Source organism: Sceloporus occidentalis, unplaced genomic scaffold (genome assembly GCF_023333645.1).
Source record: "Sceloporus occidentalis isolate IW3139 unplaced genomic scaffold, rSceOcc1.0.p SCAF_19, whole genome shotgun sequence".
NCBI lineage: Eukaryota > Metazoa > Chordata > Lepidosauria > Squamata > Phrynosomatidae > Sceloporus > Sceloporus occidentalis.
Genome location: NW_028316999.1, coordinates 10,404,850 through 10,427,368, shown reverse-complemented (window position 1 = coordinate 10,427,368; position 22,519 = coordinate 10,404,850). Strand labels below are relative to the sequence as shown.

At 36.6% G+C, this 22,519-nt stretch overlaps 1 protein-coding gene across 1 annotated transcript in view; it reads right to left on the bottom strand.

Annotated features, from left to right (window-relative positions):
- The window catches only part of LOC149302387 (CD109 antigen-like), a 33,565-nt gene extending 13,954 nt beyond the window's left edge, over positions 1–19,611 (bottom strand). Inside the window, exons 1-23 of the mRNA XM_089482454.1 lie at positions 19,563–19,611; positions 19,113–19,141; positions 18,691–18,921; positions 17,932–18,057; positions 16,637–16,676; positions 16,177–16,264; positions 14,749–14,842; positions 14,451–14,556; positions 14,189–14,298; positions 12,930–13,181; positions 12,398–12,493; positions 12,215–12,277; positions 11,782–11,967; positions 11,075–11,221; positions 10,647–10,676; positions 8,800–8,857; positions 8,185–8,287; positions 6,695–6,809; positions 4,439–4,552; positions 3,495–3,713; positions 2,013–2,163; positions 1,398–1,574; positions 816–897 (exon numbers count right to left, since the gene is read on the bottom strand). Coding sequence (XP_089338580.1) covers positions 816–897; positions 1,398–1,574; positions 2,013–2,163; positions 3,495–3,713; positions 4,439–4,552; positions 6,695–6,809; positions 8,185–8,287; positions 8,800–8,857; positions 10,647–10,676; positions 11,075–11,221; positions 11,782–11,967; positions 12,215–12,277; positions 12,398–12,493; positions 12,930–13,181; positions 14,189–14,298; positions 14,451–14,556; positions 14,749–14,842; positions 16,177–16,264; positions 16,637–16,676; positions 17,932–18,057; positions 18,691–18,921; positions 19,113–19,141; positions 19,563–19,611 — 2,666 coding nt within the window. The remainder of the gene's footprint in view (positions 1–815; positions 898–1,397; positions 1,575–2,012; positions 2,164–3,494; positions 3,714–4,438; positions 4,553–6,694; positions 6,810–8,184; positions 8,288–8,799; positions 8,858–10,646; positions 10,677–11,074; positions 11,222–11,781; positions 11,968–12,214; positions 12,278–12,397; positions 12,494–12,929; positions 13,182–14,188; positions 14,299–14,450; positions 14,557–14,748; positions 14,843–16,176; positions 16,265–16,636; positions 16,677–17,931; positions 18,058–18,690; positions 18,922–19,112; positions 19,142–19,562) is intronic.
- Positions 19,612–22,519: the final 2,908 nt, after the last annotated feature.

Sequence of the window (22,519 nt, the reverse complement as noted above, 5' to 3'; positions counted from 1 at the left end):
GTGTACAAATATAGCACTGACAAGTTGTTTGGGGCACTGAAATGTTCTTTGGGTGTAAAGCTGGCACTGACCAGCTGTTTGGGGCAAAGCTGGCACTGTGGGAAACGAGTGACATGTTAAATGGTAAAGTCAAGGGGCCCAAACAGGCGGAGTGGTCGCCATTAAAAATGGATAAGGTTAGAGGAGTTATGTTTGTTAAAACATTTTGCACCAAGGAATCAGCGATGCTAGGATAAGCCCTGTCCCACAGAAACTGTTTCCCTGAAGTAATGTTTTAGCCATGCCATTTGCACTGCATTCACAACTTCCAAATACCATTTTCCAGACTGGTGTGACTTCAATGTTAATTTGTGAGGAAGACATTATCCACTAAAAGCTTTTTTTGCATTTTGTCAGTGTAATAATGTCAGATGATACTTAAAAAGTACCTAATTAACAATAGTGCCATTCTCGAAAGCATGCATGGGATGGGCATAATGCTATCCTGAATCCAAAATGAGATAAAGAATTGATTAAGGTTTGAATCTTTAAAGCATGAAAATAAGGGCAGACTAGATGGGCCCGATGGTTCTTATCTATGAATGAGTGAAAGCAAATAAATTATTGTAAATAAGCTATAGTAGTAAGTCAACTGTTTAAGACTTAAATAAATAAATAAAACCAAATGTCTATGAAAGTAAATATATATATTTTTTTTTTTTTAATAAAATGTCTGGTAAGATCTGAATGGGTTTGGAGTTTAATTTAGTTGTTCCTTAATTTAGGAAGTGAGTTATCTTAAAATCCTTTCCTTTTCATGCCATAGCTAAATTTACCATGTACTCCCAGAAGCATCATTGTTCCCAAAAGCACTAAATGAGCCATCGTTTCTCCTATAAGTCAATTCCTTTTGATAACCTAAATAAAAAAATAAAATATAGAATGTTACTCATTATTCGATTTCGATTACAAGAACACAAGCAATGATTAGTGTGAACCTTAAGTCATAGAGATTTAACATTTTGTAGCTCTACTTAAACAGGTAAATATAGCAACAGATACTTTTCAGTTTGGTGACTTTCACGTATTGTGCATTATGATATGTATTATGACAATACTGTATCCCTGAATAAATTTACTGTGCTAATGTTAACATATATAGTGGGCCTTGGGATCTCTGTAGATTGTTTCATAAGGAATTAAAGAGCAGTTCTGTGTTTTATTGACATCATTGACACACATACATATTACTGCTATCTTGTGATTCAATGCATCTTTACAAATAGAACTATCTAGTTATCTATCTATCTATCTATGGGTTACTTTATAAATAATCGGAAATATTGTTTAAAAATGTTATATAGGAACGTCACTACAACCAGTCTTTCGGTAAGCCACTAAACAAAGAGCCCACTCACCTAGTTCCATGAAGCTTATGGCTTGTGTTCTAATACTTTGCGTTATCTGCAGAGTTGCTATTAAATATTGAAGAACATAGATGTTTGGTGCAAAGTTAATCATGTTTTGCTCCCCACAGCCATATGGCATCTGGATCAGAGACTCAAGACCTTCTATTGATGGTCCAAGAAGATCTCCTGTTTAAGAAATTAAAACAGCAAGTTAAACAGATCATTTAAAATTACGGTCTAGCTGACTTTTAAATGTAGTATTTGCACATCATGAATGGTGTTTTGGTGTAATTCACATGATTCACAAGTGAATGGTTACATAAATTATATTACGATTTAAAAGATAATGTTATAAAATAATGGAAAGGATCACAGCCAAATCATTAAAAAAAAAACAATATTAGTGCAAAAAATGTATTGGCAAAATACAATACGACCATACCCATTTCTACCAAGTCAACTACCCAGCATTATTTCTAATATCAGATTTTCTGTTGAAAAAACAATAAAAATAAATAAATGAATACTACCACTACTACTACTAATAATAATAATCATAATACTAATAACAATAAAATAATATGTATGCAAAAGCACACAATATTACAAAAGTATAATTCTTACCAACAACAGTGACAAACGCTTCCTCACTCCCCTGTACCACATTAGTAGGAAAAGTGAATGATAAGTTCTTTGATACAGTCTGAGGTGAACTTCCTGTGCCATCCAACTGGAATAAAACTGCCTCAGAATGGAACTGCTTAATTCCTTCAGCCTTTAAAAATCAAAAAAGGAAAATAATAATGATAAATAATACCTCAAAATATAGTTTCATAACACAAAGATGAATCATAATTATATAGCATAATCGTTAGATTACAGAAGTGTCTAAGATCCTATGGTCCGCAATGCTACAAAACTATCATTAGAAACAACCACGTGAAAACAGATTTATTGAGCAACCTTCTACAATGTAGAAGTATAATATCGCTTCCCTAATAAAGATTACCATAATTCTGGCACTAAGCCCTGACAAGTGAATCTTGATAATTGGTGAAAGCCCTATTGTACTACATACATTTGACGTAAGGTGTCCCAGAAATCAATAAAACCAAGGTGTTTCCTTGCCCATAATTTTGGATATTTTTATTTTCCATTTGTAACAAATACATTGCAGGATATAAGAAATGAGGGGCTTTTAAAATATCCCAAGATAAGTTTTGCATCATGTACAGAGAAGTAAATGAAAGGCATCTTTCTCTTTTTTCTCTTTACTGCTCCCGTCTCTTAAAAACTGTGTTTAAAAGTTTATTTAAATACTCAAGATGCCTAGAAACAGAGTTCTATCATTCCTCCAAATACCTCCCCTGTGTATTAAATCACAGTAGCCACTCCCACCTCCTATTTCATGCTCATACATGTGAAACAGCGAAGCTTTACAGATCCACATTTACACAGTGATAGCCAGTGAGTGTGATTGAGTAAGGTGTTCCGTGTGATAGGTGTGATGAGCGTTATTAGGAGTGCTTAAAGACAGTGGTGTCACAACCCGGGGGCAGGGGGTGCGAACCGCACCCGGGTGACACCTTACAGAGGGTGACACCACTCCAGTCAATCCTCCGGGTCCCGGGAGCGGGGTCTTGACACGCACCGCTCCCCACCCATTTTTTCCTTCAAATGGGGGTGTTTCCCGCTGCCGTCACTGGAAACTCCCCCAACGTCAGTGGGACCGCCCACCGACATCACCGGGAACTCCCCCGACATCAGCGGGACCGCCCACCAACATCAGTGACGCCACTGCTTAAAGATAACGCCCCTTCTGTGATGTCAGAGATAGACATGCTTAGCAATGAAGAGCGACAGGACTCAGAGACCCCAGTGGTATGTTACTTTTAAAAGAAATAAGCTTATTTAAGATGCATCCAATATTACCGCATAATAATATAAAAATCTAGGAATGTTAGGAAAAAGTCTATGTAGAACTACACCTTTAAGGAGGTTGTAAATCTAATTGTAAACTGCATTTTAGGCTGGTTTTTACCAAGTTTGTATTTAATTAGTCTGAAGACTGTTGATTTCTCCTTTCTTCAATCACATGTAACCTACCTTTACAAATAGTGTTTTGGTTTCAATATCTGCAGCTTTAGATGAAGTCGCTCTTACTGTAATCGAGATTTGACCAAGTTGTCTTGGTTTTATTGGAAATAGAACTGTATTCATGCCTTGAGTGGGAACAGTCACATTCATCCGGCCAACTAGAGTATTGACATCATCATTTGTCACAATAAATTCAAATGTGTTACTAGCATCCAGTTCAACAGTGACCTGCAAACGTCAATAAATTATAAGTCATTAACGGTATTGCCATCAGATAACATACTGTAAATATATGGTAAATAGCCTCTCATTAAAATGTGTGTTGCCAAAGTTGCATATGTTTTAACCCATTTGGGACCCCTAAGACCAGACTTTTATGATTTTTATCATTAACCATAAAATGTATGGTTAGTATACCCCCACACACCATATCTTGGTTTTTTTTGGTATACATAGGGTTTTCTATCGGGAACATTTGTTTGCATACAGTCTGTCATTATTGTGACTGTTGAAAAACCCTTAACTGACTAACTACAATACAGGATAGCAAAGCATTTTTATTTTATATTTTGATGTTAGGGCTACGTCATCAAAAGTTTAATGGACAAAATGATTTGCCTTCTACTTATCCAGTGCTGACACCGATAGAAACAAAAGATCAATCATACAATTCCAGTGAAGCAGATTCCTACTGACAGTAGAGTCCAAGCTATCTTAGAACAGCCTGAGCTCTGGAGGAGTGGAAATTTGGTGGCTGTGGAGCTTCTAATTATCATTATTAAAATGTCCTCACAAATTTAGTAGAGCATTGGCCAGTGTATGCAAGAAGAGATGGGGGAAAAACACGTTATCGCATGGATTACATTACTGCAATTCCCCTCCCCACACCGTGAAAAAAAAAACAACGTAGGCACTCACAGAATATTTTAAAACATTAGTACAATGTCACACACCTGTAGATTTTCTGCTAAGTAGTTGAACACAATAACTTCCACAATTAACTGTTCACCTCTGGTTACTGAATAGGGCATGTTCAATAAGATAAAGAAAGGCTGAAATACTTCTAGCTGGAAAAAGACACACAAAAGCACATCAAAGCAATGCAAACAATCGAGTTAAATGGTCGTGAGATAAACTGGCACAGGTCAGAGCAATCATATACCGTAATCTAAAATGAAAAGATATTTTAACCCACAGCCTTGAGATGCAACAAGAGAATGAATACATGAATTAGCTGTGTATGGCATACCAAACTGTAGTTTCTATGTATTTTATTAAAGGTTAACTATATGTTTTTGAAACAGAATGTACTTATTACATATGCATGTTTATACATGTGATAAGGTATAGTGTCTGTCCCCCAAGTCAGGGGAGGGCTGGCAGTCTAAGGCCTGGGGGGTAAGTCTAGTCAAGTGGCCCATTGCGCCACCAAAGCGGCTGGGAGCGACATTGATAGCAGTCACTCCACTGGCGCCTAATGAAATTAAAGCGGCCGGCGTGCACGCACCGTGCCGCCCAATAGCCGTGCCTCAGCTCTTTATCCCACCCCGTTTAAGACGTGGGACGAAGAGCTGAGGAATGGCCATTGGGTCTGACTGCTGCATGATGCAGGGGCGTACCTAGAGTATTTGGCACCTGTGGCAGATCCTGTATGTGGCACCCCCCCCCCCACACACACACACACACTTTAAAACTGCATGTTTCTATGGTTAGGCAAACATTGACAGGGGTACAGCAAAATTGTTATCATTATATACAGAGGCACACATTGACGGTGGTACAGCATAACTGTTATCATTATATACTTAGGGATTACACTGTACCACCGTCAATGTGTGCCTATACTTTGAGCCAGACACTGACAATACTGCAGTACAACCCCTATCACTATATACTAAGCCAAACATTGATGTGGTATAGGCCTAACACTTCAGTGACTGGCTTAGTATATAGTAGGGATGCACCGAAAATTCTTGACCGAAACTGAAAATTCAGCATTCATTTGGCCAAAATACTTTATTAAAAGTAACACAACAAAATTAGACAAAAAAAAAAAAGAACAATATTAATATATATATATATACATATATATATATACATATAATTAACAGCAATCACAATCCTATCATGCCCAGGTTCTAGCATGTACTGGCTGACTTAGCATGATAGGCGTGTGATTGCTGTTTGCAACCATATATATCTATTAATACTGTTATTGAATTATTGGACGGGAAAAAAAAAATTATAACAGCAATCACACTCCTATCATGCCTAGACAGCCATGCCATGCTATCCCCCCAAACTTCCATGCAATCTAAAACCCTCATTCACAAACATTCATCATAAACTACAGCATAACACCCATCACTCTCACACACTTACTAATATTTTCCTACCTTTCCTCTGGCACTGTCACTTTTCCTCCTCCTCTTCATTCTTCCTCTTCTTCTTCTTCTTCTGTGTCCTGTCCTTCCGGTGCGCGGAAGACGGTGGGCGTGGCTTCAGTGTTGTGCGCCAGGATCTGACATCAAGTCCCGACGCACAGCCACAGTTGCCGCGCGCATTGTTTTTGGAGGCGTGCCGGCACCCCTCAGTGAGCGGCACTCCAGGCGGACCGCCCCCCACCAGGTACGCTACCGGCACAGCGGCCAGTCCCGGAGGCAGCCGCTTAGTTTTTAACTTTGTGGCTGCCATGAATGTTCGTTTGCCGGCCGCCCGGCCAGCCCCCTGCCCCAAGTACTCGAAAGCTTTCAAGAGCAGGACCCTTTTCTCCTGTGTCGCAGTAGTTCTCAATGTGTCAATGAACAATCTGGTTTTCATATTATCATTTGTAATGTTTGTAAAGATTACAGCCACCCTATAAGACAAGCACCAAGAAAGTATAGTCGTGTGTTCCTTTTGGTTTGTTGTTTTTCTTTAACCCCTTAATGACAAAATGCATCAAAATGCATTGTTTTCAATGGGTTTAGGGACCGCCCATTGTCCTTAAGGGGTTAAAAACTTTGTTCTCCAGTGCTTGTGTCCCTGCTATGTAGCAACAACTACTTATATTAAAAGGTGACATAGGGAACCCTAGATGACATTCTTGTCAAAATACTCAACTAAACCGAAATATTGAAATGATATTTAATGGTATTTCCACACAGTTATTTCTAATATCACTAATGGACAGCATTTTATATAAAAAGAGCATGATGGGTATAACTTACCTCAGTGGGTTCTGTCAGTCCTAAACCTAGTCCCTCAGAAATAACAAAAGCACTGGCCACCCAAGTGCTATTTGTATTTGGTGCAGTTAACTGCAGACTGCTTGAAGCAGTGGAACTGCAAAACAATATGAACATGTGTAATCAGATGCAGTGAAATCTGTGTAGGTCTCTGAATTAGTTATTCAGGGGTCAGTCTTGTTTTGTAAGGGTTGTGCAAGTACAAGTTTTCTGGTCCAGACCCAGACTGACCATAGGTAAATGAAGATGGCGTTTCCCACTTACCTTCATTGCCAATTGCGCGGTAGACCATATTCTTTACTGTGAGGCCATTGGCTGCAAACAAGCAGCTGCAAGTACAGCCATGTCCTGATCTGTCTGTCTGGGAACCATGATAACTGTTCATGTGAAACTCTTCACATGGCAGAGTCATAGAAGCAAACAAGCACTGTTGGGCCCAAGGCTGTTTAAGAAGATGGTCTTCAGCTTACTGGAATTAATCTTAAATGGGCTAAAAATGCATTCATGACTCACAGGTCTTGCAGATGACCGGTAAAGAAAGGGATGCTCCTGTAGTTCAGCTATTGTTGACTATAAGTTCTGTTATCCACAAGGGGGAAGCATGATATGAATTCAATGGGTCTATTTCTAAATATCTAAGTTGCTTAAGGATCAGGTTTGGCTTTTACACAGCTGATAATGAGTCGGACAGGTGCAGCATTATTATTTTCATGTTTCTCTTGGGGCACTAGGGATAAGGAATGGACATCATAGTCTTTAATTGAAAGTGTCCGATAAAATGGAATATATGAACATAGTCTAAAGCATCAAATCTAGGGAGGATTTTGACATTACATGACGGCTTTACTATAAACGGTATTGACTCAGGGCCATTATCGGGGGTACAACCAGTACCCTGCATATTCTGTACTGTGATTTATAATGTGCTGTCACTTTCTTTCATATCAAAGGATCAAACAGCCCTTCACAATCTTTCCATTATGAAACACAAACTGCACAAGTATTCATTAAACAGTCTTCACAATCCACATAATTTGTTACTACATTTAATTTACATGTAAATAGTATGCAGGGCCGGCCGAAGACTTAACGCCGCCTAGGGGGGGGGGGGGATTGCATTATCTACCCCCCCACCGGTACTTACCCTTAAACAGTCCTGCGGCGAGTCTCCCTGTGCCGGCTTGTAATGCTGAGCGCCGGAAATTCACGTCACTTCCGGCGCTCTGAATTACAAGCCGGCACCGAGACCGAACAGGGAAACTCGCCGCAGAGGAGAGAGAGAGGGGCGCCGAGCGGGTAAGCGAAAACCACTCGGTGCCCCTCTCTCTCTCCTCCGCTTCAAAAAAACCCAAAAAAAACCGCTTGGGGCGGCAAAGTGCCGCCCCTTCTGAAGTGCCGCCTGGGGCAATTGCCCCAGTCGGCTCCATTGTAGGGCCGGCCCTGATAGTATGTTTCCATTAACCTTAACATACCTAATGTTGGTTTCTAGCCAAATCCATGTCTCAGGATACAATGTCTTGACAGGCTGAAGCGGTTGAATGAATTCTTCTTCACCTCTAACCAATGGTATCAGTTCTGAAAAGACAAATTATAATTAGACAAAAACGTTTATCTTGTTCTATATGAGTAAAGCAAAACTGGCATCATATTTTAGAATGTTTTACAATATTTTAGAAGTATGGTTTTTAGAGCCACAGACAGGAAAAAATATAAGGGTAACACATGCACCTAATATGCGTCTTCTTATTAGTTTTGTTAGATAGATAGATAGATAGATAGATAGATAGATAGATAGATAGATAGATAATAGATATATAACGGGTGGCTGTCCTTATCTTTAAGATGAAATCAACATGTAAACAAGTAACAAAAACAATTATCCACACAAAAAAACTATCTTTGGTGTATACCAATACATATTAAATGGAACATTTAAAAAAAATAAAATTAAACATTATGTAAATACACACAAAACAGTAACAAAAATAAGAAGTACTTTATATGATGGGAATGTTTTTCTTTTTTATATTTTTCTTATTGCATATGTTTACTACATGAGCCTCTAAAGGAAAATTTTAAAGACTTACCATCAAGTGGAGTATCACTGTGGCTGATTATGGAATCACTTATACTGTAACCAATACCCTGTTAAAATTTAAAGATTCAGGATTAGTTTCAGAATAATTTATTAGAAAAAAAAAAGTTGCTTTGCCTTAACCGAAATACAATCTTGGCAGCTATTTACTATGTATTTTTTCACTAAAATAATACATATTACAGTTTGTACAAGATTTCCATTTAAGTGTGTTGTTTCTGTATGTTTAATTTGTGACATAGTTTACTACCAGTTATGTAGAAAAAGGCTTCGGAGTAAAGTTGTGCTATATAAAGCAATAAATAATATATATAAGAAGAAGAATCAGGTTAAAACTCTTAGTCTCACAGTACAAGTGTTGAGAGTGGAAGAGGTCAGGGAACATAACATTTGGCAAGCTGACATAAATCCACAGTGATGCATTTTATGTAGCAATAAATGACAGATAATGAAGTTGAAACAAAGAGCCACATTGCACCCAGGAGCTGGAAGGTATGTAAGAGGGGATGCTGTGTGAACTGAATGAGCTGCACTCATTAAAGGACAGTTTAAGAGAGAGAAATATTATTATTTATTGTTTTATATAGCGCTATCAGATTCTGCAGCGCTGTACAAAGGGTACACAGGACATAACAATAACATAACAAGATGACAAACAGAAACAACAGGTGTGGAGGGATTTGCTCAAATGAGCTTACAGTCTAGAGTGTGGGTGAATATGTGTGTGTGTTTTAATGAATGGTGCTAACCCATTCATGCCTGGACTATGTTCTACCATTCATGGATACAGGTTTTAACATTTATGTGGTGTTCTTTCTCATTTACTGTACCCATCCAATTTACATATTTTTTTCAGGACAAGAAGAACTTTCTTTAGATAACATTATTTTGAACATATTATATAATGTATTAAAAAGCTAAAACTATGGTGAAAAGTCCTTGACTCATCTACAAAAGCTAATGAAATTCAATTTGTCCTGACTTTAGAAATACCCAATGTTTTTATGGATTTTTTTTGCAAGTTATAGGGCAATAAGTATATGTATTGCTGTTTTATAAGAGCATAAAGTGCCCCTCTACATTCTATACTATTTTTTTCTTATTTTTGTAGCTTGGAGCAAGTAAGGTTTTATTTCTAGAGGGAGGGACACAAGTTGTTTGGGCACCTATTTTTACATTTTTCAATTTTTTTATTTTTTATGCTTTTTTTGACATTTGACATTGCTTTTACATTTTCTTGAAACTGCATGGTTCCCTTTATGATGCCATGGTGGCATTGCTGATGGCAGTACCTTTGATTCGTAATCTTTTGTTGGTATGCTAATTGCTAAGTGTATGTACCAATAAAACTCAGGTGCCAGTTGTGGGTAAACTGGTGTAGGTTTATTAGAGGTTGAAAACAGCAGAGATGTGTAAATAACTATTGCTCACATACAGACTACCAAATTCCTCTTAAGCTTAGTGTGTGGAGTACCGTATGGTGTTTGCATAAGTGTGTGTTACTGTAAGCCATAAGAGGGTGTGTTAATGTATAGTGTTAGAGTGTATGTTAGTGTATAGCATTAGAATGCATGTGTATTGGTATTTGGTATTAATGTGAGCGTGGGTGGCAGCATATGGCGAGCCTATAAATAGTGGTAATACATGGGGAATTGGCAGAGAATGTGTAAGTGTATGATGCTAGAGTGAGTGGGTGTTGCAGCAAGTTTGTGTGTTATCATGTGTTAGTTACGGGCGGGGCACTGAAGAAATACAGCACCCAGGCTCCATAAATGATGGCTGCTTTAACTATTGACCTTTAAATAAATTTGCTGTGTTTAAAATGTTTGTAATATATACCTGAGTATAGCCGGTAATTTCATTTTCTACCTAGAAGAAAAAAATTAGCATGTTAGTGACAAAGCAGGAAGACTTAGCACATACACAATCACACGCCTCTCAAGGTTGCCTCTTCGGCAGGAACAGTCCCCTCCACTTTTCTGAGAACTTAGAATGATTGGTGAATAAAAATGTGTCACGGTGCTCTACATCACTAAAATTCACAGTTCTATACATACAACAATTTATGTGTTTATACGTGAATGTGTGTAAATAACATTTATTATTCTTAATACTGTAGTGTGACGTTGCCCCCTAAAGTGTCCTTTTTTTGACCTTTTGGCATTATATAAGTAGTAATAATCTGACATGTTGGTAAGTATGCCATCAGTTTGTGATAGATAGATAGATAGATAGATAGATAGATAGATAGATGAATATACACCCACTCTGCTTTCAGTTAAATCATTTCCATTTTCTTGAGCTGTTTTTTCAACAATGCGCAGTCCCACAAGAGAACGCGATTCTACCGCATTAACTGTCAAGAAAAGATTTTCTTCAGGCTGTGCTTTGTTTTTACTCCATGATAGAGAGGCCTAAAAACATATATTGAGGTAAGATAAATGTTATCCATACTGCCATTTAGTTATATGTACTACAGCAAGACAATAACCAAAACACGGGGAACAGCCAGAAGACAAATTAGGTCTAATTATGTGCTCCTTTAAATGTTTAGTAAGCAGTATGTCTTTTTTTCTGTGTAACTGAAAACTATTTTTAAAGTGGGCCATATACATTTTAACCCCTTCATGAACACTCTAGTGACAGAAGATTTTTGCCATTTTTACTGTACGTTTGTCCAATCACAATTCCCCTCTTTGTATTAAGTGTACTTGTTCAATTTATATATTGCTTTTTCAAGCAGTGACTGGGGTTTCCCACATGTATTTTATATAAATTAAATAAAATAGGTGCCAATGATGAACGAGCCCCTGATTTATATTCAGCAACATCCCTCGCATTCATAGGATTTTATTTTTGTAAATTAGGTGGCTATTTCTGATATGGGCTTCAATAAATTCTAATTCTGACTATCCTTGCTAACAGATCACACATTTTACTACTTCATAATAGCAAATTCTTGCAATGTATTTACCTTGTTCCGAAATGCTCCTTTGATGTAAAGAGTCTTAGAAGTTTCCACTATCTGTCCATAGTCACTATTAATGTAAAGGAAATACACCTTGAGGGTAGCAGATGGAGCCCAGGACTGCTCTGGAGTGAGTGTGAACGATGAATTAGTTTTTTTCCCAGCAGCAACTATTATTCCTTTGGCCATAACCTAGTAAATGAAATGTGATCCATTTTTAGGCTTAGGTTCCTTAAAAATTTTAAAAAAACAAAATTGTTTTCATGATATGAAGATATTTTGAGAACTAATGATTTTATGTCACTTTTTCTATATTAAGAGTTTCATTACTAAAATTAATGTTGATTTATTGTCTGAGATGGAAACAGTTTACATTGTGGCCAAGCCCATCCAAATGATTCAATAATGTTACTAAAAAGTCATTTTAAAAAATACATACCACATAGTATAGGTCCTGAACTTGCGGACTGGTATTGACATCTACCTGGAATGCTTCTCCAACCTAAAAAATTCACACACATTTTTCATGGCTTTATAATAAACAAATGTTCAACTTGTTTTAGGATCTTGTGTGCTGGTTTTAATATAGTGTGGATTAAAAATTATATTTTGAAAATGTTACCCTTTTCATTCCACTTGAGACTCTGATCTGAGCATACATGTTTTTTCCAGAAGATCTGTCCAGAAGCCAGTTCTTAGTGGTGTTCCGATATTGAGCCTAAAAGAAACAAATATAGTTTTTAAGACTTACTCACTTGTACTTTATAAAAAAACTTTAAATGATCATAATCTAAGACAATGTTGTACCTTAACCTTAGCCAGAAATAAACATAACTAAGCGGAGGATGTTATTGAATTAAAAATCTACTGTTTATTAATGTCTTGCTAAATTAGATGTTTGTTACATTGATTAAGAAGATTTTAGATAGAAAACCTTAGCAAAACTATTTCAACTCCAGTCATTGCATTGTGATTGTCTAGTTTCTCAAAATTGCTATATAGAAGTAAAATAAATGTGATAAATGTGATATCTTCCAATTCTATATTATGTTAAAAAAAACACTGGCAATGTAGTTTCTACCCGTTATTAAAGGGACATTACAAAAGAAGGCTACCCTTTAACAGTTTTGCAAGTTTATCTTTATTTTACCCACCTCAATCCTTATCAGTTGCACAGACTGTATTAGCGGAAACTCAATAACAATAAATCCAGATTCTGGAATGGCGTACTGTTGCACAATTACAGTGTCAGAACTGAAGCCTGGTGCAGATGAGTTCAAATTATCTTCTTCTATGCTTGACCGAAACCACCAGTAACTAGTAGTTGACTGTACAATTTTTATTGTAACATTTGAATCTCTTTCTTCTTTTGCTAATGATGTATTGTCTACTCGAACAATCTGCATCTGTGAAAAAGTATAAAGCGGTAAATTTTATCTTAAAATATATTAGATCGACTTTTCATTAGATCGGTATATAAATGCTGAAATATTAGTTATTTCAATAGAATAATATACATTTGTGTATTGTGCTAATTGTTTAATAAAACAAGGGTTACTAAAGATCAAAATATATTATACATATATATGATATTTTAAAAAACATAAAACTATTTTTGTTCAAAAATCACAAGAATAAGTACTTATTAGTAAATAATAGCAAAAGTGTTGTAATTATGTTGCCCACTTTTTTGTCATGATTATTTTGCAGCCAAATTGTTTATGGTGGATATAAACGCAATAAAAGCTTATACCATTCAATAGTGAAGTACATATGTCTATGTCAAAAAGTCAAAGTTAGGTCAGAGAACACCACCTTCCACAGCATCAGCCATAAATAATCTGTGATACTGTCCATTATGTAAACAAAAGCCTTAAATCCGGTAATTATTTAGGATCTGAAGCTTCCACGTAACATCAGATATTTGGGTTAATGTGATGTAATCTAGGGACTGATTCTGGTATCTTATCTACATTCCTTATGGTTATCCCTGCTGTGAACGCAATAAAAATATCCTGTCCGGGCACCATTATCTTTATTATTGAAACAGTTCTTTTATATATTAAAAATGAAAACTCGGTGTGGGCACATTTTGTTAATTTAGCATGAGCATTTCAAAAAATTGCAACATAAATAAGTAATAATTAGAAGAATTTTAAAATTTAGCTTATACTGAAGAGTTCCAAAATGAAATTCACATTCACACACCATAGAACAATGACCTAGTGCTAGAGATACTTATCCTTGCAACTCCGCAATGTTATTATCCTTACCCCACCACCTCATCACCCAGCACATCAAGCATTGTGTTCCTGATGTGGAGCACCCCTTTTGCCCTTTATTAATACTTCATTGCTTACTTAATACTATGATTTCACCACTCGAATGCCAGTGTCCAGTTCTTTGAACATACCTTTGCCGTGAAATTGAGCCCAGGTGAGATTGCGCGTGGCTCACTGAGTATAAAAAGTCTGTACTCAGTGTTTGTTGTTACTGTATATGATGATGCACCCATTACAATACCTATAATGATACAGTTAGAAAGTTAACTTTTGGTTATAAAAAAAGATGTAAAAATAATATGGCAAGCTACCTTAGCCATTAAAGCAAATCTGACAATTTATTATGCTTAAGACTTTATGATGATTGTATAATTTCTGAATAATATGTTTTACCTGTTTGTTCTTCTGTCACAGAGGCTGTGATATTAATTGCACCCCAATTCAACAAAGTTACAATTTCTTCATATGTGAAACTGAAATTTGCTGATCCTGACTCCAGCTAAAAATAAAAACATAACAACATAAATTATATTAAATTATATAATTTTATAATTTTTACTTTGTATGTTTTATGTTTTTATGTTTGTTACAGTTTGTTAAAGTTTAAAATGATGGTGGTTAATGTGCATTTTGTTAATTCATTGATTGTAAAATAAGACTTTTTAATTATGATAGAAAATAGAAGACATACCACATATGTTTTGGTAAAGTCACCGGAGGGCACATAGTACATAGGATTCAGTGACACTGTTACATTACCCTTTATGGGTTTTCCAAAGTTGTTTCTATAATAAACAAAAAAGGGTTACATGATATACATCTTAATGTTATTTTATTTGATTTGTGAACAAGGGCAGGGATCTATTAATTCTGTGGTTAAGCCCTTAAAAATGAGCCAGTTAACAGTAAGGCACAAAAATAGAAGTTTCTTACATTGACTAGCCAAACAAGTTTATTACATGCTGACCGATTATGTGCAAGACACAAGAGCCCTTGGACTTTGGAAGAGGAATACAGAAAGGACAACGCAGATTTGATTCAACCTGGCCATTGAAAATGCAAAATTTAAATAAACTGGTGACGCACTTTCTTCAAACCAGAGCAATACCCCCACTGGTATCCTTCTTAACATGTCAATCTTTATGATCGGTGATATGGCTGGATTTACATTACAGGCAACCTTAGACCATGGATACCGTCACACAATAAAAAGCATTTTAAAGACTTAAAAATTATATGAATTGGTGCCGACATAAAATCGAAGCATGGGGCAGTTGAATATGGATAAACTATTTAGTCCTAATTGACTAAAAATGCTTTAGACCAGTGGTGCACGACTCTAGCCATAAAGGGCCACAAACAGGCCACAACATTTGTATATCCCAGTTTAAGCATAGGCATGTAAGATTATTAAACTACTTGGACATGATACACAGAATCCCTGGCCTGTTTGTAAACCCTTGAGGACTGAAGTTGTGCACCCATGCTTTTGACACCTTACCAAGTGGGAAATCTGGCCTTGTACATTGGACGTAGCTATTGCTACAGCTTTCTGTAGTATATTAGGGATTGATTGAAAATTGGATTTTAACACTTGGTTTAGTTCCAGGTTTCTAAAATCATATTTAATTGCCACTAATTAGCTACAGAAAAAAAACAATATAATAAATGTAACAATTATGTATTTAGCACCACTCAGATATGCAGTTATACTTGTTTGATCTGGTTAAATTTAGAGTCAAAGGGTTGGGTAACTTATTAGTGGCTTCTAGATCGTATACAAGGTTAAACACTAATAAACAAAACAATATGAAATCCAGGAATTAAATCATAGAAAGGATTAGGAATATGGCTTTCATTACCTTAGCGATAAACGACTTATCATTCTCTAGTATCTCGAACATTAAAAGCTAGACTCCAGCCATCATATGCACTTTAATGCACACTGTAGATAAGTGTCATCTTATACTTTACACTTTATGGAGGGATTCATCAGAATTATTTTCTCAGTTTCCCTGCATTCCATCTACTCTCGACCTCCTGCTCAGTAGCGACGATGTTCAGAAACTCACTTTGTCAATAGTACATTGAGTCAATATGATTTCGTCATATGACTTACTTTGCTGTGACGGTACCAGTCAGGTTAAGTTGGCTTGATAATACGTAGAAAGCGGGTGCATTTATTGTTACGTCAAATCTGGGTAAAACTGAAAATGAATAAAACAAAAACAGCATGTAATAAGGCTGTTTATAAGCAGATAGGGGAAATACGTTAGAGAGGATATTGTGATGATTTCCCAAACACAAAAGATGAGTACATGAAACACCATCTTTAAGTTGTGGGCAATGTATAGATCTGTAGATGTTGATGAACTTCTTCTCCACTTAGCTTCCAGCATGTAGTTGGAATACTTAGAAGTTCATTTTTTATCTGCTCTTGCACTAGTGTAAAACGTGCAAGACTTTAGACAGGGTATACCTCTATTCACAGCAGTCAGCTTATTGGAAATTGAAGCACGCCATTTATAATTTGCCTAATATTCAAAGTATTACCAGACTCCAAAACATCCATAACTTACCATGGTCATCGACGGTAAAATAAGCAGTGGTGTCTGTTTTCTAAAAATAAATAGATACATGGAGGGGTTTATAATGAATAAACAAGACTTTTGTTTACAAACAAAAATAGTAATGTCAGGCAGAATATATACCGTATTGGCTCGGATATAGGCCGCCCCCGTATATAGGCCGCACCCTAAAAGTTTGGTGCTTTTTTTAAAGAAAACGTTTTTTCTTTAAAAAAGCACCAAAAAAACATGCTGCCACTCTGTCTCCCCCCCCGAGATATGCTGCCACTCTGTCTTCCCCCCCCCGAGATATGCTGCCACTGTCCTCCCCCCCGAGATATGCTGGCACTGTCCTCCCCCCCCGAGATATGCTGCCACTGTCCTCCTCCCCCCTCGAGATATGCTGCCACTGTCCTCCTCCCCCTCTAGATATGCTGCCACTGTCCTCCTCCTCCCACCCCGAGATATGCTGCCACTCTGCCCCCCCCCCGACTTACCAGAGGAGAGTCCCGGGTGTCTTGCGGGGCCGGCGGAGGACATCTACGCAATACGCGTACACAACTTCCGGTGCCGGCACTCAGCTGATGTGCCGGCACCGGAAGTTGTATACGCGTATTGCGTAGATGTCCCCCGCCGGCCCCGCAAGACACCCGGGACTCTCCTCTGGTAAGTCTTGGGGGCAGAGGTAAAACGCATCGTGCGGACAGTCACCGGCTGCGGCGATGCGGGTAAACAACCTCCGCAGCCGGTGACCATCCGCACGATGCGCTTAGACAACCTCCCGTGCCGGCACCCCCCCCGTGGAAAGTGCTGGCAGGGGAGGCTGTCTAAGCGTATCGGGGAGTAGGATGCAGGTCCCCTGCATGGCTGCGGGGGATCTGTATCCTAACCCTGCCCGGCGCCCGGGACTGCATGTCCCGGGCGTCGGGCGCTAGACCCCGAATATAGGCCGCACCCCCACTTTAAAGACTTAAAGTGGGGGGAAAAAGTGCAGCCTATATTCGAGCCAATACGGTATATTGAGTGACTTAAATTATAATGAAATAGATTATAATCAGAATTTATAGAATTCATCTGATGGCATTGTATGTTTTGTAGTTGGTTATGCATTTTCTTAAACACTTTCTACATTACAAATCATATCCACATTTTACAGTTGATTTCATCTTTTTTTCAATCAACCTCACATATGAAATTAGAGGTATTGTGTCACTAGAAAAATGTTGCAACTAGATCTTGCAGGTGTCTCCTTTATTCTTGTTTCTGACCTTACTTATGTCTTCATTATCGGGAGATAGTCTACTTACGTCTACCGCAGCTTGAATCCTCCAAGAACCAAGCATAGGGCTGCCAGATAAAAGAAATTCTGTAGATACAACCCCCAGATCAGTGCTCAAGTTCAGCCACTTCTGGACAATATTATTTTCAGCATCCTGTTGAAGTAAAATAAATAACTAGCTAAAATACACACGCAAAAATACATTTTTATTTTGAATGTTTTATGGTCATCTTATGCCATAGCATGTTCCTGCCATGAAGAGCTGGACAAAAATATTATGAGTCTCATGAGCGATGTGATTTATACATTGTACAGTGCTACGGAATTGATGGCGCTATATAAAACAATAAGTAATAATAATAATAATACATCATAGTGCTGCTAGTTATATTGCAACACATATAAGACTTCAAAAAATGGCAGCCTAAAGTCAGTGTGCAGAAACTGCCTGAATTATATATGTGGTAACTCTCATGAAATAATTTCAACCGGCTCCACTGCCAGGCATGTTCATAAACACCAATGAATTTTAAAAGCCTTGACACTGAAACGTGCTCCGCATTCAGACGTTTTCCCTACTCTATGAGCACAGAAAGTGCCTTTGACATAGGGAAATGGTTAAAAAAGGGTTAGTTTAAGGAAAATGTGGCACTCATAAAATGCATGTACTCTTCAAGTGTCCTAAAGCAGACATGTGGACCTTGGTATGCAATATTTTACAATGTCGTCAATCCACATTTATGATATTTAAGTATTCTTTTCCAAGAAGGTGACCCAACATACATACCATTAAGGTGAGGTCTACGTGTCCTTTGTATGGCCTCAGATCACTGTATACTGAAATGACCCTGATTTTGACTGGCTGTCCAGGTTTATAGGCAATCTTATCTGTTTGTATGAAAACTGATACATTCCTTATCTGCATTTGCAATGCAATTTGTTTGGAGAAAACCAATTTATCTTGGGCTGATCCATTCACAAACAATTCATAGAAAACTGAGGATGCATTTGCTGGAAGCTGCAGGTGAAAAACAAAAGAGTGAGCTTATTAAGCAACATTATGTTCTATGAAGGAACGTTTAGTAAAGATGATATTGTTAGCACTGATAGTATTAACTAAGAATAAAGGTATATGCTTAATAAGTATAAAAGTCTATGTACGTAAAACCGTTAAAGAACGGGTATAGTAATGCCGACTTATATACTTACTGCGGGAATAGTAAGCATTCCAATAGAATCTGGGGAGCAAAACAAATACATAAATTAATTAGAACTCTACACTTAATTTAAAGGTCTAACGCGTCGTAACTATAGTTGGAACAGGCCAAGGGATCCAGTCGCAGGCTGTGGCACAGGCTATTTGGTACCTGGTTAAGAACACTTGACAATACATACAACTAAAGTATTGTTCTGTAGATTAATAGCACAGCTTTGTTTCACGGGGAGCATAATAACAAGATTAATTCTAAAAAAAAAAAACGTTCAACAAAATTATAAAAAAATTGATGTATTTTTCTATCCCTCTTTATTGTTACTTTAACATATTGTATAATATATTCATTTCACCTATATGATGTTATATGGATAAAACATAGTAAATTGGTGAATACATAAACATTTTTTTTATCCTTACCAACATAAATGACACGTCATACTCACCATTATGGAAGATATTGCTGGTTTGTACTAAAACATTTCTTTTCTCCATAATTCCTGCAGTCACATTCAGTTCAGAGTAATTTGTTCCAAATAAGTGAACTGCGAGCGTTGTATTGACACCAGGAAAAATGTAACTAGGCGTTGAAATGTAATATGATGGACTGCACAAAAAATAATATTTGTACTTATTTCTCGACTTTTAAAATACAAATAAATAATTATGATAAGCATTGTAATATTTTGTTTCTGATTTTCACTACTATCATTATATATATATATATATATATATATTCTTGCTCACATATCCCTAAACATGATGCCATTGGGGTTAAATATACTATAAAAGAAGAGGACTGACAATATGCCTCCTATTGTCATGCCACCACCATTACTTGCTGGTGATAGTGAAGGTACGTGGTTTTATAAGCAACCGAAAAAGTCTGCAATGGACAAGTTATTTGGATATCAGGGTTGATTTTGATTTCATTACAATTAAAAGACAAACAACAATTTAAAATCTTAAATCTTTGTATGTGACAAATCAAGACATTGCCATAGAGGTTTTAAAACTATTTTAGATGAATATAGATGTTGTCCTTGCCCTACTACATAAAAGATTCAACAACCAGCGCTCCACGGTACAGAGGACCTCCCAACACTATAAATAAATAAGTCCATCCTTATAAACTGGCACAGCGAGAGGATACCAAAACCAGACAAGCGTAGCCACCTTACACTATTAAGTGCAGTCAGCATGAAACACATAAGGTGGCTACACTTGTCTAAGTTTTGTAATAAAGATGAAATTCCTGGAGTTGGATCACTTGTTCCAATTGGCTTTCACAAGAGACTCAGCAATTAATAGATCTTTAAATTGTAGATTGTAAGCTTGCGAGCAGCGCTCTCTCCTAATATGTCGGTTTGTCTTAGTCTGTTAATTCTAGTCTTGTCATATCCCTTGAATTGTTGGTGCTATATAAATAAAAGATAAAAATAATAATAATAGATGATTTCCAACAGTTTAGTTGAAATAAGTCTGGAATAGTTTAAGTCAAGTATAAATGTGAGTTGGCAGTAGTGAATACACAGGTGGGTCATTTTGTTCTCTACTCTAAGCTCGCCAGCTACTAACTTATATTCACTCAACCTTTAGCAATGAGATTGTATACTATATTGTGTAACAATAATCAAAAACTGTCAAAAACCTTGAACATAAAGAAAATAGTCTCATTCAACATAAACTATGAAACAGAATGTATTCATTTTAATAATAATGCACCAGCAATCATTTTGCATCTAAGCTGAAATATAATAATTAAATATTTTACAATATAAAACAAAATAAACAAGATAATATCACAAATTTGATAATACTGAACAATAAAAAGGCAAAAAACGTAATGATATGTCGGACTATAAAAAGCAAGTCTAAAATCTAAAATACTGAAACAAAGTAAACCATTAAACAGTATACATACAGATGTTATTTGTACATGAATGCTACCTTCCTAATTTGATTTAATCAATATTTACGATTGTTAATGGATAAACTCTTACCGTGCATCAGACATATATAGAAAAAAAAACATTAGGACAATGTGCCTCGCAAAGGGAAGCCCAGGGAAATGCATCCTGGCCTTTTCTTTTCTTACAAAACGAGGTTTATCTATTCAGCTGCTTTATGGTCTACAAACTTCAGAAAAGAACACAGGAAGAATGCAACACAGTCTTTTCAAGTTTTTAGCATGAGCCCTGCCCTTGATAATTTGACTCTGAAACACACCTTGTAATTCTTTCCAATGACACAGGGGAAAACCCTTTTGTGATCTTGTCGTTATTTAAGCTCTACCTGCTGCTTGAGGCATGATTAGTTTTTACTTTACATCCTGTACTGAATTGTTATAAGAAATCTAAACGTGCTTCATGTTTGTTTTCAGGTAACATTATATATCATTTTTTGTCATCATTTCGAGTATTGTTATTTTGGAATCAATGTATACCATGTTCTCAATAGAAGATACAGCATTGTTCTTATATGTCTGTTAACCCATTACGGGCTACATTAGCTGAGATAAAAGTTTTCACTGTCTTATTATATTCTCAAAATATCTCTGGTAATAGAATTCATCCCCAGATGTTCAGGATCATCTAGAGGGCCAGGGGCTTAGATTTAAGGAGGTTTAAGGTTACTGAGCGGGTGGTAACATCTTCTAATTGGAAACATTAGAGGCTAATTCTATGGTTCTATGTAATTAATTTGCTTGAACACTGTTTTGTATTCATATGAAAGTGCTCACATATTCAATGTATTATCTCAACTGCTTAGCTTGAAATGCATAATAATAAATATTTTGCATAAAATACCAAAACAATATAAATTTCTTTGCCAACATAGCTCCTCAAACCCCCCATTAATAACCTTGTATTTGAAATGGCTTGTCTAAAAAACAAAATAGGGCAGATGCCTACCTTGACCTATGTGAATACTTGTTGTTTACTTGTAAATAAAACAGTTTAGTTGTATTTATTATATCACCACAGAAGAACACAATCGTATAGATGTAGTAAACGAAAGCCAATGCTGGCCTGAGGAGACTTTAAGAGCCTAATAATTAGCATTCTATTTTTTAAGTCAGCAAAATTTCCACTTGTATCTCCTAGTAAGTGGACTCTGCTTGAACCTAGCCATACACCTTGGAGAATAAGCATTTACACACATGGGACCGTGCCAATGACTTAACATGCCTATTTAGTATATAAGGAAGTAACAATCGGCAAAGAACAATTACATTAGGTCAATGAGGACGTAAAAACAGATTGCAAAACTAACCTGACAAATAACAGATGAAGAAATACTGGATTCTCAAAAAGTGAGGTCAATACAAGTTTTAACAAAAATATGAAAGAGACTAAAAATATATCTAAGAAATGGCAAAGGGCAAAAGCATATTAAAACA